This window comes from Parus major, chromosome 7 (assembly GCF_001522545.3).
Source record: "Parus major isolate Abel chromosome 7, Parus_major1.1, whole genome shotgun sequence".
NCBI classification, from domain to species: domain Eukaryota; kingdom Metazoa; phylum Chordata; class Aves; order Passeriformes; family Paridae; genus Parus; species Parus major.
This window is the reverse complement of record NC_031776.1, coordinates 3,710,734-3,728,395: the sequence shown is the minus strand read 5'-3', so window position 1 is coordinate 3,728,395 and position 17,662 is coordinate 3,710,734. Positions and strand designations below refer to the sequence as shown.

At 42.1% G+C, this 17,662-nt stretch overlaps 1 protein-coding gene across 2 annotated transcripts in view; it reads right to left on the bottom strand.

Annotated features, from left to right (window-relative positions):
- The window catches only part of ERBB4 (erb-b2 receptor tyrosine kinase 4), a 553,629-nt gene that overhangs the window by 246,758 nt on the left and 289,209 nt on the right, over positions 1 to 17,662 (bottom strand). For both annotated transcript variants that reach the window (XM_015634896.1, XM_015634897.1), the window contains exon 3: positions 8,060 to 8,246. In XM_015634896.1, coding sequence (XP_015490382.1) covers positions 8,060 to 8,246 — 187 coding nt within the window. The remainder of the gene's footprint in view (positions 1 to 8,059; positions 8,247 to 17,662) is intronic.

Genomic DNA, 17,662 nt, shown 5'->3' with positions numbered 1-17,662 from the left:
CAGGAGCTGTCAGTGCAGCACTGCAGAGGGGCTGAGTCTGTTGTGATTTCTTTTACAGAATAACACCCAACACATCCTCGTGACAGCAGCGGTTCCCTTCCACATCCCAGAGCTTGTGTGATCAAACTCTGCTTCACATAATCTCTTAATGATCTGCACATCTCTCACATCTCAAGGCCAGACCAACCCAAGCTGCAAAAACCCCCTGGGGGCTTTGATGAGGCTCATCCCTGTGCTGGGCAGGCTGAGACCTTCTTGCCCCTGGGTTCATGTGCAGCTCAGGAACAAGGAGGCTGTGCTGGAGCCTTGCCTCTCTCAGCCTACGTGACACTCACCCCTGTGCTGAGCTTGGAGGCTGCTCTGTCTCCCCTGTCTTCAGGGGCTTTCCTGGAGCTAAATGCAGCAAAAGAAAGTTTTTGGTTCATTGCCTCTCCAGTCTCTCCATCTAGGGTTTCTAGGGAATTCCTCTCTGCAGCAAATGACATGAAAATGAACAGGCATGAAAATATCCTAGGGACACCAACTACTTCCAATATGTAAACCTAGGTCTGATCCAACCTTCTGTGAAATCAGGACTTTTTTTTTTTTTTTTTTTTGCAATGAATCGTGACCTAAACCCAAACTTTGTGCATCTATAGGCTGGCAAGAAACGCTAGAAAAAGGAGCTCACTCTTCAACTTGATTTTAAATGCAGGTCTGTGAGTGTATGCTGCTTTCAGACCCATGTGCAAGGTCACTGAAATGCCTCTGCTGAGCTTCAAGTTAAGGCACTGAAATGACACCTGATCCCAACATTTTTGTGCCATTTTGAGCCCTAGAAGTCAGCAGCTCCACAGGGCTGGAGGCTGGTCCCTCTGCCCCACCAGTGGCTCAGAGCTCATGTCCCCACTGGGGAGGGTGACAACTGGACTGTCCTGCTCAGCAGCTTGCCTTTGGCCAGGGAGTGTGGATAGATTACATTCCCCATGTATCACAAGACTTTAATTACTTTACAAAAGCACAAAATTCCTTGTCAGCTGCAGCCTGTCAGAAGGAAATGAGAAAATCAATGAATTCAGAAGACTGTAGAGAGAAAGGAGGGGGAAAAAAACCAAACTAAAAAAAAACCCCAAACCAAACAACAAACACTGAAAGTAATGCTTCTTTCATTCATCTGAAGAAGATATACTACTGGGGCAGCAAGGATTTAAATGTCTAGAACACCTAGTCAAGACTTAGCCTAGGCTGGGGAGAACAATCCAGCTGTTCCTTTCTTTCCCAAGCTGGTGGGAAGCTGGGATATCTATTTGTTCAGCACTGCTGTCACTATAAACTGCACCATCCTTCCCAACTGTAACACTTACTGCACTTTACTTAAGTTATAGTGCAGCTCAGCACAGATCTGTCTGCCAAAGCTGGATATTTTGAAATGTCTCCCATTCCTGACCCGTGTGATTGAAATGGAGGGATTACTCTGTTCAGATGCTTAACTCCCTGCCAAGCATGCAGGCAGAGAAATCCCCATGCTGCTGAAGCTCTCGAGTCACAGAAGCCAGGCAAAGCTACTCCATTACCAAAAGGCTTCGGTATTACTGGATTTATCTTGATTGCCCACATTTCCAGGAAGCTAAAGGGTGTTTACACCTCCAGAACATGGAGAATTTCTTGCTTCATAATTGAGAAATGCACAGATAGAACTACTGCAGAGAGGTGAAAAAGAGAAATTGCCAAGGAAAAACAGAATGAGTGGTGTTATTATTTTGCATGGCATTATCAGGTAGTAACGACAACACACCTGGATGCATTTTTAATGACATTTACTAACGTGTGACAGTGTTAAAGTTGAATCCCACATCACACCAGATCCTCTCTGAACAGCATTCTCAATGACACCCTCAAAATTGGTCCAATTAAAGCAGGCAAGCATTATTTGTTCTGTTGTAGAAGTATGATTCACAAAATAAACCAGCAGATGTGGGTTAGCAGGGGTAGGAAGGATTTCCTCCACCTACTCTAGACCCAAATCTTTACCTGCAGAACCTTCTTTCCCCAGCAGCCACATAATTAAGACTTTTAAGGCCCAGGGAAACCTGCTTCTGTTTGCAGAGACCATAGTGAAGACAGGAATGATCTGCTGGGTTATTCAGTGCAACCACAGGGCCCAAGCGGTGTGGTCAGCACCATTCCCAAAGGCAGCAAGGATGGATGCTGGCTCAAGGATCACTGGCCAGAGCTCCCAGGCAGACATGCCTTGAGTCAGCTGTCATTAGCTGGTATTAATCCCAGCAGAGCACCCTGCACACAACAGCCTCAAAAGGTCTTAAGTGGATGTTAGGCACTAGTTAACTTATAAAGCGTAAATTAAATTATCCACTGAAGGAAGTAAACGGCAATTTAAATTTCAGTTCATTACGAAGTCAAAGCAAGTAAGCCAATGTACACCAGATAAGGATTTGGCCTTGTTTCTCCTCCCCTTGATTTTAAGCCCTGTTTTGTTGCAGGAGAGGCTGTGTGACATGAAGTTATCCTGCTGCATGACAGTACTGGCTCACATCAATAATTCTGTGCATTACTTTCAATCAGCTGGTTTAGACCATTTGCAATAGATGTGGCTCCTAGACCATGTGAAAGCACTGAGGGGAAGGAGAATACTAGAATACCATGGGGGATCCTTTGAATTTCCAGTGAAAAAATATTTATATCATTATCAAGATGAGCTTTTTGCTTAAATCTTTGCCGTAGTCATTCCAAACAAGGTTGCACATTTCTAACGCTATAGACAGATTTGAAAACAGCGAAGTGCTCTGAAATAAAGAAAACTGAGCATAATTTGTTGATCAATGAATTGCAAAGAATCACAGACATTAGTTGTACTATTTAGCATGAAAAAAGCATATCCAAACCCTTCAGAGGCACTGCGCAAAAATCTAGCCTTGCTGAAATTTAGAAAAAAAACCATATCCCACCTTTGTTACGGGACAAAATAAACTCATGAATATAAATCTCACAAGGCTCAAAATCAGTATTTATTTCTGGCTGTATAAAACACAGCTTTTTGCCTTGCTAAGACCTGAGAGCAATTTTCTGCCAGCCTGCAGGTCCCTTATCTGGGATTCCTCAGGGCCACATCTGCAGCCGAGGAGAGGCGGGGAGCATTTCCAGGCACTGATGCCAAGGGGCAGGGAGCAGCCCGAGCCTGTTCTCCCACTGCCACCAGGGATGGGTGTCTGGCTCTCCTGGCTGTCACATCACACCTGTGATGTCTGAGGAGAGCAGCAGCTGGAATGGGATGATTTTTTAGTTTTTTCCCCCGGGGAGAAAAGACAGACATGCTCCAGCAGTCACACTTGTATTTCTGAGCCTGGGGGCAGCCACAAACCTCCTCCCCTTTCTCCAAAGGGACAGGGCGAGCAAGGGCGACTCAGGGCTGGTTCTTTGCATGTCCCCGAGGTCTGTGGCAGCACACAGAGAATCCTCCACACTTCCCTTGGGCAAGGAGGTATTCCTTTTTTTGAAATATCTCCCATTCCTGGCATGGGATGCGAATGCAGCTCCGAGGATGGAGGAGAGCAGCGCGCCTGGGCAGCCTCTCCTGCAGGCAGCTCCTGCGGCACGCACGGGGACCGCAGGGATTTTTAAAGCGATTCCTCACGCCTCCACGTATCCTAGCAACCCCTCTCCGAGGTTACAGATGCGATGGTACCTCGCCCACCTGTTGCACAGGCAGCCTGAGGCAAGTTCCACATCCCTTTCTACACGGCTCATGCAGAGAATCCGATTGAGGAATGTGGGGATGCGCCTGTGTCACACACAGGCACCCCTGAACACCAGGAACACCAGGAACACCAGGAATTCAGAGCTGGCTCTCGTGTCCTCCAAGGAAAGCTCTTTCTGGCACAATCTTTGTGATCAAGCCAAGAAAAAAGGGGGTGGCTTTAATCCCCGCCGCAAAAAAACGCTCGGTGTGCAATCCCTCGGGTCCTGCGTGGACATCCGAGCACGGTTTCCAAAGAAATGTTAGGTCCAAAAAAGGAGCACTGAACAAAATCCTCCCATCCCTCCAACCTGAGCTGCAATATAATTGCAGTAAATGAGATTGTTAAGGGGAAAAGAAAAAAAAAAACAACCTCCTGGAAAAGCAGCCTTTCTAAGGAGTGATGCCACTCCAAAGTACCCTTTAACATTTGTAGTTTCCCATGGTGGGGAAAAAATACTGAAAACATTACATAAATAACCATCAAACATTAAAATTTTGCTCTGCAGACAAATTTAAACCAAATTAAATCAAAAATTAAAAGATATAAAATCAATTACAAAAATCTGTTGGAGGGGAAATTTACAGTTTTACAAAATTTACTTTCTACACCTGTGAAAATGGTCCTTTATTATTCTCCTGCTCATCAAATTAGATTTCCTTTGTTTGGCTGTCACTGATCAAATTGTTTAAGCTGCAATATCCATTTCTCACTTGAACCTCAGCTATCTTAATTCATTTGCATTCCTGAAAAACAAAGAAAACCCCTAAATATTTTGCTGTGGGTTTGTTTCCTTTTTTTTTGTGTTACTGCACTTATCACTGCTAAGTCCACTTCACTCTAATATATTCAAAGAATTCAAGGGATGAATTCTTTGACAGCATGGAAGCTGCTGTCCCCAAAGCCAACAGGGAAGATGAGGTTGTCACTGCTCAAAGACACATCATTTGCTGTAGATGTCTCTTAGTCATCTTCACAGGGGAAAATATAAATATGGGATACTTCCTAAAGAGTTCTGGCACTTGTGAGCTCTCCCTGTTTCCCCTCTCTTGGGCAGATAAATGCTGCAATGAGATCAGGTGCCCTCTCTCTTTGGAGGGCTCCAAACTGCTGCTGCCCTTTCCCTGGGTAAGCTGAGCTGACAGCCTGGGGATCTGCAGTGTTTCCTGGGAGAAGCTGGCACACCTTCTCCCTCAGCACCATTTACCCTGCTCCTCTCACAGGAACACAGCCAGGATGTCAAACCCTCCTTTTCCAGCCAGGATGTCAAACCCTCCTTTTCNCAGCCAGGATGTCAAACCCTCCTTTTCCAGCCAGGATGTCAAACCCTCCTTTTCACTGTGAGGCTACTTGGCAGCTGGATCTGCACACTGAGTCCAGCTGAGATGGCAGCAGCCACTTCATTAGTTCAGTGTCACTTCAGTTTTGACACGTTTGTGGAACCATTGACTAAGTTTTTTATAACAAGTGAGAACAGGATTTTTATAGCTAAGATTTTCTGCAAGTGTCACATGCATTTTAGGACATAGTCCCGGGCTGAGCTACACAAACAAAACTCCCTTGTGGTTTGACAGACATCATGAGTGAGAATTGGATCATGTTTTCTGTGTGAGATAAAACTAACTGCCTTCACAGCTGTCATTTTTTTTATAGTGCAAGGGAGGAAATTCAAGCATTTAAAGTTACATTTAAATATGAAAACTTGATAGACATAGCTGGCAATAAAAACACAGCTGTTAACAACACACAGAAAATACTGCAGTGGTACAGCACAGGAGGCTGAAACCCTGTGTCTGAGGAGAATCTGCAGGTGAGAGCAGCTTCCTCATTTATTTAACACAGGGAGTAGGGCTTGTGTTTGTATACTGTGTGGTACTAGGCAGAAATACCCTCAGGAGCCTACCATCCAGCACTGCACGAATAAAAACAGAATTTCCCAAACTCCAGTGAGGAAGGCATAAGCCCTGGAATGACAATTCCTCTCATGCAAGACAAGAGCCATGTTATATTTTACTCAAGTGGAAGAGATGCATGATTCAAAGCCAGGCTCTTCAAATCTGCCGTGGACTTGAAGAATTGAAGCTCATGGAGGCTGATTCTTCAGCGCAGCAGCTCACCCCTGCTTTCTGGGGTAAACCTAAAGAATGGGATCTGATACAGCTGATCCATCACAGCCTTGCAACATCACCAGCTCCCACATCCACCAGTTATTTTTGTGCAGCTACCAGTGCTAAGGATGTGTCAGGAAAATTAATGAAGTATGAACATGCTCCGGGAAGAGCATGCACAACAAGAGGCAGGTTGTGGGTTAAAATAGCCCTGGTGCATCTTCACCAGTGCACAAAATGGTCACTGAACAGCTGCTGGAGGGACTCATGAGGCCCTGGTATGTTATCTAGAAAACATTAAGAGTATTTTCAAGCACATACTGGCTCACATTCAGCACCCAGAAGCTATTTTAAGTGCTCCGTGGAGACAAGCTGGTGTTATTGGGGCACTTTTCTTCCAGAAGACAACGATTTATTTCGAGTCAAATAATCCCATCAGAGGCCTTTGTAAGGACCTAAATCAGAAGAAGTGGCTGTGATGATCTCATGTAAGAAGAGATTCACAGGCTGAGCTAAGGCCAGTTTTCTTAAGACACTTAAAAAGAAAGTGAAACCACTTGCTGGGCAGTTTTGGTGCTGTGTCTGTCATGTCACAGCAGCTCCCAGAGGGCATCTCTGGAGTCTGAGGAACTGCCAATTGGCAGAGGGACGCTGGTTCAAGAAGAAAATTTGAGCAGAAGCCTACAAGATAAGTTTTTTTTTACCCTACTGAGCAGCAAACCATGGCTAAATGAGCCCTAAGAATACAACTCTCACCTGGCAGAACCACCTCAGACCCAAGAGGAAAGACTTCCATCATTTTCCAGCCTTGGCCTCACCTCACCTCTCTGTCTCAGTTTCACCCAGCCTGGTATCTTTACAAGGCATTTTGAGACTGGAACACCAGAGAATGTACACAAAGAAAGAGATAATGCTGTTATCACCCAGTGCTGTGGCTCTGTATGATGTGAAGGCACAGACGGTCACAATGAACTCCCTGTATCAGAAAGGCGGGAAGAAATATGGGAACAGAAGAGGAAGAAATTGGATTATGACAGTGACAGAGTGAAAAGTAGTAGATGGCAGGGATTATAGAGACATTTGGGAAGCACTCTGATATTGGCATGATGGTCTCAGTAATGAAAATTGTCAAAAATATTACCAGAGGAAAGAGCCTAATCAGAGTCATCCAAAATTGGTTTATTTTGTAAAATATTTCAGGCTTTCTTTTCCCTCCTATTTTTGAAAGCCTGGTGAGTCTGAACAGGGAGCTGTAAGCTACTCTGAGCACTGACAGACAAAAAACAACAGATAGGGAAGGGTGCCTAAATATAATTCAGAAGGCTCCCACCTCTCCTTATTGAGGTTCAATCTCCACAGCCAGCTCAAGTCAGTGATTTTCAGTCAGCTTTCAGCCACTAGAAGATTCAAGGCCACATCAAAATTACCACAGTTTAGGGCAGAAATTATCATAACTGATGAGGAACCAGATATAAATAAAATACTTCCAGTGATCTCCCTAAGAAGAGCCACAGCGTGCCCTTTATTATGTTACAGTCTATTGATACTTAGTAAGTTTTAATCTCCCAAACCACTGACTCTGGTTCCTCAGATGGAGGAAATTAATTGTTGATCTACCCCACAGCATGATCCAGCCCTGAATTAACAGGTAAAGATGAAGCTGTGGACTTTGCTTACATTTTTGTCCCAAAAAAAAAAATTAAAAATAAGCACTTTTCTCACTATATGTAATGCACTATTTTTGTTTAGAAAAGGGAGTCCTAAAATTAAATAAAAAAATTATATATTTTATAAATAAACATTTAGAAATAAAATTATAAATATATATATATATTATATAAATAAACAAAAAAAAGGGATTTTAAAGCTAACTTGGCAGAAAATACCCAGCACCTGAAGCAACACATGTGCAATAATCAAGGATCACAAGGAACCAACATGCTCATGATATCAACACACAGAAACAAGTTCACATACTCTTTCAACAACTGTTTTTGTTTCAAATATGCTCTTGCCATGACTCTCAGGGACAGCCTTTGATCATTATGCAGAGTTTTGTGAACCAAAAAAAGGATGATGCACCGACAAACCCCTGCCAGGCTCGTGTGGTACCTCAGTTTCCTGCAGAATACAAGTGGCTGAGGGCGCTGGGGAAATACTCAACAAGCTCATTTTCTTCCTTGCAACTAATCCACCAAGTTTCCAAGTTTCACTTACCCGTCAGGTTCCTCAAGCCAAGTTCCCTGAGTCCAAAGTTCCCATCCTTCCTGTAGTTAAGGAATATGGCCAGAGCATATCGCTCCTCGTAGAGCTTGGTGCCACGAACGATGCGCAGGTTCTCCAGGGGCAGGTACTCAAACTGGTTCAGAGCCACCAACACATAGCCCGTGACTTCTCGGATAGACTGAAAGGCAGAAATGAAACAAACACATCAGACACAGTCTGGTTTTAATTGCCTTGAATTTCCAAGGCAGTGCATGCTTTAGGACAAGATGATGCTACCCAAGACAAAAAAAAACTAAACCAAACCGCCCGGAAAACAAATTTTGTTTCAACTTAGTGATTTCAAGCACATTCCTGTTTTAATTTTAGTGAGTTAACTGGAAAGAGTTGTTTAAAAGGTAGAAAAGAAAGAGGTAGCCATTTTTATCAGTTTATTGAAACTTGAGCAGAAATTACCTGTAAGGTATTAAGGATTCACCAAAGGATGACTCAAAGCAGAGAGCAGGTCAGAGGGCTCTGCAGTACATGAACAGAATCCACTGGGGCAATGCCACAGCTCAGATGACATTGTCTGTCTGCAAGTAACTCTGTGTTGTACAGTGTATTTCAGGCTGGACTGAAGGGACATAATGTAAAAAACCCCTCTGGAAAAGCTCACCATCAAACAGGAACAGATGGGAGACAGGGGGGGGCCACTTTGGAAGAGGAAATAAAAATAACACACATATGTATTAACACCCATTTTGTATGCTTCCAAATGGAACTGATCACTGAACATTTGCAAAGATTCATCTCCAAGCTTCATCTGGCAGTGCTGGAACCATCCACACCCATATATCCTGGTCTTCAATCAAAACTGCTATCCAAAACTTGAGCAAAAGGATTGCTGCACCTTTGAGTTGGCCAAAATCTTCACTGGCTTTAGATGAACTGCTCAATAACCCTCCTGATTATATTCAGGAATTAACACCCCAAAACCCAATAACTAGAAAAACTTTTTCAAAGTCCAAAAGATTAACAGAACTAAGATGTTGTTCGGAAAAAAAATACAGAACACACAAAACCAGAGAAATACGCTCCCTTGGAAAATAAAGTTCATTCTAAGGAATTGAAAGAAATGGCCTAGAAATATGCAAATGCCTTTGAAAATTGTCATTTCAATGACCCCACCAATGCAGGGCTTGGCACAGGCTGGGGGATGCTCCTGGCCAGATCCTGGAAACAGAATCTCCACATTGCAGAGGGTCTCTGGAGTCTGTTTCTCAAAGCTCACCTAACCCCGCTCCTGCGACCACCGTACAGCCGTGTGTTTGTGTGTGCGTGCATATTTTAATGGACAGAAATTGATACCACCACTTGTGTGCTTAAGTAGCTGCACACACTTTTCCCTTCCCTTTGGCAAAGTCAATACCTTAAACAAAACACTGAAAGAAAAAATTCTGCTCAGGGTAACGTGCCCAGACTACAACCAACGTGACGGGGACTCCCGTCGATACTGTAATAAAAACAACCCGACAAGCAACAGCAGGCAGACAATTCAATGTGTCGTGTATGTATCATTAATAAAGAAAGGCAGCAATGGATTTGCAGCACCAAGGACAGGATCTTGCTTTGCTGGTTCAGTGCTCTGCCATGATTTCATATTTAAGTGTGCACAAGCCTTTTAATTGGGCTTATAAAAGCCTGCAAGGTTATTAATACGTGTGGCAGTGTGCATAAGGAATGATTTCTAGGCCACAAAATCTAGGTACTAGCTGTCCTTCTGAAGTCAAGCATCTGTACTCAGCTGAAGCTGCTGAAAAAGCTGTGGAGCCATTTCCAGACTTGCCTGGCATCTAAACAAAGCCCAGTGTCCTGACAGGACTCTGATGAGAACCCAGTGAGTGGAGGTGGGTTGAGAAGTACAGTTCAGCAGGTAAGTATTCAATGTAGAGCTGCATTACACCCTGTGACACTGATTCCACCATAATCAGAAGCTTTACAGAATTTTCATGATAGCTCTTTGCCTTCAGACATTTGAGCTTAGCCAGTTTGGTCAGGATTTGCTTTTCATCATATGCAAAAATTTCTTTAAGCTGGGTTTTTTAGTGTCTCCTCAGAATTCAGGAAACACTTAAATTTCACTCACGGCTTCAGTTTCTCCACTGATATTCTAGGGATACTGTGATTGCTCTAATTAATTTAAATGGATGTTTAACTTGGAATTGAGTGGAAAAAATTAAAAGCGGTTCCAAAATTGCATCTGAATGGGTCCTCCCTGCCAATTGTTGTCACTTATAACCACATTTTCTATTTTTAGGGTATGTCTTACTGCCAAACAGCAATTCCACCTGAAAGAGCTGCAATTCAGCACAGGACTGAAATTCCACACATACACATAGAGCAGAAAAATCTTCATTCCAAACTTGACCAAAAAAAAGCCAAAAAAAATAAGAAAGCCAAAAAAACCAAAAAAAGAAATAGCCCACCAGGGAAAATGACAAAGTTCTGTTGCTGATCATTGTGAGGTGCCTCAGAAACTCTGCACTTTGGCTTAACCAAATGAAATGACAAATTATGGCAAGTTTTTTGACAAACCAGAAGGTGCTTTCCAGTTCCATGGCTTCCACCATATTGCAACACACATTTATTTGCTGGAGACACTGTTCATGCTTGCAAAACAAAATTATGAAAATAAACCCAGAAAGGGTTTCTAATTTCCTAGGAAACAACCACCTGACCAACCAAATCTAGGAGTCTGTTAAGACAGGGTTTTAAATTCAGATAGGAATGAAAAATGCAGCACAATAACCTGCTTTGCAGGATGGTTTCCAACTGGTTTCTTGTTTTTAGGGTGTTTTCTTACCGGTTCATCTTGAAAAAAATACACTGGGAATGCAGAATGCTCCTCAAATTTCAGCCACTCCTGGCCAACAGTGTCACTTTGCCAGGCACTGCAAGTTTTAACATGAGTCTCACTGAAAATGGACATCTGCCCACCTGGAGCTGGCTCCCAACCCTGCTGGAGTCACTGCACTGTTGGCTTCCCTACTGACTCCCAAATCCTCATGCCAGATGGGACCAGCAGCCAGATCTCCTCCCCTGCACCTCGTGCCAAGGTCAGGTGTGATTTGAACCTCTCATCCTTTGAATTCAAGGCTGGGCACTTCCCTGGGCAGGTGTCCTGGACTCAGGTACCTGAATGTTCTGTTTGAGCTGCTTTGCTCCAGCTTCCATCTGTTTTCCCAAGAAGGTGGAATAGCTCACAGCAGTGAATGCCATCCTCTCCCAGTCTGATTCTCCTGCTAGGCTTCGCAGGCACTTGCAAAAAGACATTTCCCATGTGTCTGTCCCTCAGCAAAGATAAAAAGGAAACTGAGCCTGTCAAGCATCAGCCCCTGGATAAGGACAAGCTTCCAGCAGAAACAGGAGTGTTGGGGGGAAAAAGTATTAATCCTTGACATACCTAATGAGCTGCCTAAAAAACACACACCAAACCACAGGGTTCTGATGTATTTACCAGGAAAAAAGCCCTATATCTCAATTTTCAGACAGGACATGAGCACTTGTACTCCACAGTTTGCTGTCCCTGTGTCCAGCAGTGTCCTGCACCCCAGGAACAGCCACATCAGTCTATGAAACAGACTCTATGAGCCCCAACATAGCCAATATTTTGGTTTTTAAACCTAAAAATAGCTACCCTGAGGTAAGAACAGAGCCAGTGAAGGTGCTGCCCTCCCCTGCCCTGCCCTAAGATGGGCAGCCCTGCAGAGGGTGAGGAAGAAACTCAGAATGACACCAAAAGCAAAAGGGTTATTTTTGGAGGTTCTTTTTCAGGTGATGAACTGTAAAAATGAGCTCTAGACAGCCCATTCCCTTAATTACAACTAATATTAGCTGAGCACAGATGAAGCACTTGAAGCTCCCAACAGCAAAACCAGAATTATCCTGTCAGCTGGGAGTAAATGGCAGTAAAATTGTGCCCTGCCATCTTAAATCGTCCTTTGGTTCGAATCAAGTGAATCTGAGTGAAGCAGAGCAAAATAACAGCGAAAACTTCATCATTCCGCCCAGAACAACAGATCAATGAACGATTAGGGAAGCTGATGTTTCTCATAAACACTACCAAGGCTTCTTAACATCCATCAGGAAGGCTGGGCTGTGGCAGAGGCACAAAGAGAGGTCTATTGTGGGGTTTATTTCAGCTGCAGACACATTTATCCAGGTGCTGAACCTGATCTGGTAATGCCCCTGCTGCCTCAGCTGATCCCAGCACAGAGTCAGAGCAACAAAATCCTGCCACAGGGGTCAGCTCACACCTGTGGGACCACTGACAAGAAATTCTCTTTTCAGGGTGTTTTTCCCTTTTTCCATAAAAGCTGTTTTGATCTACTTCAATCTCACTTGAAAGCACCAGTAAACACAAGTGCAGGAGGGGAGGATCACCTAAAAAAGCGTGTTTAATTCACAAACATTCAAAAAAGGAAACACTTTTCATATGTCAGGTGGACTTGAACAGAGTATCTCACATTTTACTTTTTTATCAATTAAAATGTATACTTTTGTATCTGGTAAGAACTGCCCAACACCCAACTGGCCAAATTTTGAGGAAACAAATATTTATTATGAGGAAAAAACCCCATAATAGAGCAAAGTCAACAGCTGCCTAACTTATTTTAAGTTCAAAAATCCCATCAGGCATGTTTGTGAGCATGCTGGTAAACCATCAATTAATTATTTTTTTTCTTCTTCCCATACATTTTTATCCATGCAATGCAACACACCTGTCACAATTAAAAAATTAATGTTTACTGAATAACCATAAATAACCATAAAGTAGTCTCTAAGCAACTACATCACTTGCAATTCTAACTCTGGGAGAAACAATAACAACCAAAATGTGGAAATAGCAATTTCTGGAGCTCAATTAGCTGTTCCATGCATTGCTCATTGAGGGTTATGAATTTCTAATGACATGAGAAGCTGAGGTTTTTAAAGCAGTTCAGGTATTTTTGGGATCCAGCCTTTAGCAGCTTCTCTCAAAGCCCCATCTGCACCATGAGAAACATGTGGCACACAGTGACATTTCTCCTGGCTGAGAGGAAACCCCATTTAGAGACCATGGCAGAGCTAACATGGCATGCACAGGAGGAATTTTGCCCCAAAACAAGCTCATGTCTTGTCTCCTTCCATGCTGTGCATCCTTTAATTACATCAACACTTGTGAAATTGTGATGTCAAGCCCTTCTGAGCACCAGGGGTTTTCCAGGTACTCCATGCAAGCTTCAGTAAAAATCCAGAAAGATTATTGTCCACAGCACTAAAGATGAAGTTTTTCAAATTGGTTAATAAAGAAAGGGGGTCTTCTGGTAGCCTTTCAATCTGCATTAGGGTACATTATTAACAGCAAAGGAAGGGCTTGGATTTAATTTTGTTAAGAGCTGTACCTGCACTGCTGTGTGCTGCAGAATTGAAGTGTGATTTAGTTATTCATGACAGCAGGTAGGAACTTTAACTCATACTCCTTCCCTCTCAGACATCTGGTCTTCTTTGGTAATATGCTTACAAAACATCCTGAGAGTCAGATCAGTGAACTGAACACAGCACAAGATTCCCTCAACTCTAAAGCAGCAGTCAGACAGATGCATCTTTTCTTAAGGCCACTGGGTATTTGTAAGGATTTTAGTACATAATTTACAGAACCCACCTTGGGAGTTGTTGAACTAAAGCTCTGTTTTCTGAATGGCTGGTCTTTATATTGCATTATTCCAAGAGTGGGACTTTTCATACATTAAAATAGGAGGATTATCTGTGCAGTTATTTATTTGCTGAGCTTTGATGTAAGAAACAGACTGTTCCTTATCTGAGGTAAGTTTGGCTGTGTCTGAGCTAATGTACATTACAGTAGGGTCTAGGGAGGTCTTGGAAGAAAAACAAATATCAATCTAGAAACCCTTAAACTGCAGGCCAATGTCCAAATCTGGAATTTGGAAAGAAAAGTAATGGGTAAAAACATGGGGAGACTTTGAAATATGTATCTTGACTCATTTTTAAAGAATGCATGAGAAAACAATTTGGGACTTGAAAAACAAAATAATAATAAAATAATAAAATAATGTGGGAATGGGAACATTAAATAGAAATAGGCAAATAACAGGACCAAAAACCTCAACCCTTTTGCTCTCAAATTTTGAAATATAGTTTCCAATGACATACCCAAGTATTCTGCCTTGCTTAATACTTCTTCAACTGAAGCTCAGGTGTCAGCTTGCCCCATGTTCTCTGCCCACTTTTCAGCTGAAAATATCACCTGAACAGAGAAACTGAGCAGGGTTACATTACCTGAGTATCTGAGACAGTATCTGAGAGTCTTCCCAATGTTTCCAGTCTGGAACATAATTCCTCTTTTTTATACCTGCTTGGAAGTGTCTGCTTCGAACTTTGAGGTGCCCAGGCTGGCTGAGAGCACACAATAAATCCTAAGCTGTTTATGTTGAGTAACATTATGAGCTAGACAAAACCTCCTGTACTCTGTAAGAGCCCCATCCTCACAGCTAACATCTGTCTGTCCTGAGGAATGCTGTGGAAGATACAGGTTTAGCCAGTCAGTAAGACTTTTGACATTACACTGTATTACCTGATTGACTTCAACGTATTTACAGCGTGGTTTCCAGGAGAGTTTATTGTATCATCTCCCAAGGGAAAGCTTAGTGCTAAATGAGATTGAAAAGACTACAATGAGAGCATTATGCTGTTACAAAATGCTTTACCACTCAGGCTGTTCAGCAGTAGCTGCATTTTGCAGACACTCAAAGCACATCAGCTTATAGCTGCCCAGTTACAGAATTTCCAGCAGCACAGATTGATGCCTTTTGCTTCCTGCTTTTGGGAGCTTCAAATCGAGTAAATCACAGTTTCTTTCCAGGCAACATAAAATTGCACAAACTGCCACTTCATGAACTAAATAATATCAACACTCTGGAAGGATTTTAGGAAAGTAATAATCATGTGCAAAGACATTTTTTTTTTTAATAATTTCCCTCAGAGAGCCACAGCCCTTGAGAAGCTGAGTGCATTCAAGGATCTCAGGATGCTTTCATTGAAAAAACCAGCAGGAGGGTTGTGTTGTCAAAACTTCATGGTCACATTTACACTGGCTGCACTGCCACAGGAGTCCTGAGATCTCAGTGGGCTGAACCAAGGTGGTCTATTTGTTTTGGCAGAACAAGACCAAAAGATGAAAAGAGCATTAAATTCCTCACTGTCATATCTAAACTGAACTAAGCCTTAGCAGGCTTGAGCTTACTTGGTCCTCTGGCTCATGAGACTGGTTGGAGCACCACAAGGAGCCCATCTATCCATTCCCCAGTCTTCACAAGGCAAGAAGATGGAAGAAAGGGAGGAGGAAGAGGAGGATGGATGCTCACAGCTCTCACAGCTCAAAAGCACTCACAGTTTCTCCACTTTATAACCTGAGACAGCCCATGGCTGAAGAGAGACACAATACCCAGTTGAACAAAAAGCAGAGGTGAAGGAGAATGCCTTCCCCACGATGGGTTTGAAAGGTCAAGTGTCTGACCAGAAGCCAGATGGAATAACACCCATGATAAATACTCTAACACCCATGATAAAGCTCTAACAGGGTGTCCAGAAGTGCACACCATGGAAAGCAAGGTGCCTGTGAAGATCCTAGGAATGTTTTGTGGTCATTTAATGGAGCAAGGGACCTTTATTTGTTTATTTGGTATATGGTGAGTGATGGGATTTGCACATCAGTTATTGTGATTGCTTTTTTCCTACTACACAGCCAGGCTAGTTGGTATGAATTACAGAAAAATCTAGAGTTAGACAAGTAAATTAAATGCATTTATTAACATTTCTTCAGTCTCTACTGTGGAAGCAACGGGAGCTCTTGGCTGTTGTGATTCCCACTCTTTGGTGGAATTATGCAGAATGAATTAAACATTCCCAAGATCTGGTACAGAGGTGGAGCTGAACAACAGGACTTTTCTGTTTTTTCTATTTAAACTGCAGGTGAAGGTGCCCCACCACTCCTGCAAGCAAAAGGCTGTTTCTATTTCTGGACACAGTAACTGACTACACATAGTGAAAATGTGTTAACCTTGCCAAATTTCAGCTCAACATTCTCAGTCTGCGTTTTTACAAAAAGCAAATAGCTGGCTATCCAACCCTGGAAAAGCAGTTTGCTTATTTTTGGAGAGCTTTGCTTTCCTTTTCCAAGAAAATAAGCTTCCTAAAAGCCCAGTTTCAGTTTGTTTCAGATTTGCAACAACTTTGTAATACTTTTTAATGACCATTTTAAAAGCATTTCCTGGGAGGAACCAATTTTATTGGTGCTCTAGGATATTTTTGCACACTGAAATTAGTGAATATTGGAATTGTTAACTGTCTTGTTTCATTGAAGAGGAGAATCTTCATCCAGATATTGGATTTTAGCAACTCTTATTTCTAGCTGAGCTATAGAAATACAACATCTGAGCTCAACATCACATCTACCTATTGAAGTTATTTCAGCCTTTTTAACTCTAATCTTTTCAAGAATAGAAACCCTGAAGAGATTCATTAATCGCTGGCTTTTGATTAGGTTTATTTCCATTTAGATAAAAAGTGAAGAGGCTTCTTGTTTTTAAAGCTGTGTTTTTGTTTTGTTCATCTGGAAGCTGGAGAATAACTCTGTTATTCAGGCTTTAATAGATTGTTAAAATCTCCTACAAGGATAGAGCCATAATTTATAAAATGTGAGCAATTAGTAAATGATCTGATTTTCAAATCCAGAGGTATTGTGATTGCTTTTTTCCTACTACACAGCCAGGCTAGTTGGTATGAATTACAGGAAAATCTAGAGTTAGACAAGTAAATTAAATGCATTTTTATTTTTTATTTTTATTTATATTATATTTATTTATTTTTATTTATTTTAATTCCACTTTTTTGAGGTTATGCAGGGTGCCACCAACGAGGGAAACAACCTTTAATCTGCAGTGACTGCACTAACCCAAAAACAAGATTTTCCTTTGCATTCATTCCACTACTTTTCTTCAAGGTGGAACACTAAAAACTTCTCCCACTCATTGAATTTTGTGTGTGGTTTCTGAACCAAGCTGGATGAACAATCTTACAGGAAACAGGAACTTTTTAAATCATGTCCAGAATGACCAGACATCTGAAATATACCATTATTATTACTACATGCAATTATTTCACCAGTGAACAAACTGTGGCTTCCTCGAAGTGCACAAACACCTTTTTTTGAATTACAGGTGAGTTTATGGAAGGGGGTGTTGGAAAAGTTGTAGAGAAAACTGTTTCTCTCTTTTCCAGACATAGAGCAGAAAAAGTCTTTTGGTCTTGACATAAAATTTCTAAAAAGGTTAAAAATTAAGACTTTTGGGAAAAAAAGGTAATTTTTTGAAAGGAAAAAATGGGGTACAGGGCAAGAGATAAGAGAAGAAAGAGGAAAAGCTCATGATCAAGAGTGGGGAAGGACAGATCCAGACACCCATCATTCTGGCACTATCTAATTTCTGAGTGCCTGAGTTTGCAATCTTACTGCTTATTTTTATATCATTTTGTTCTTTTTTTAGGAGAAGCATAGCA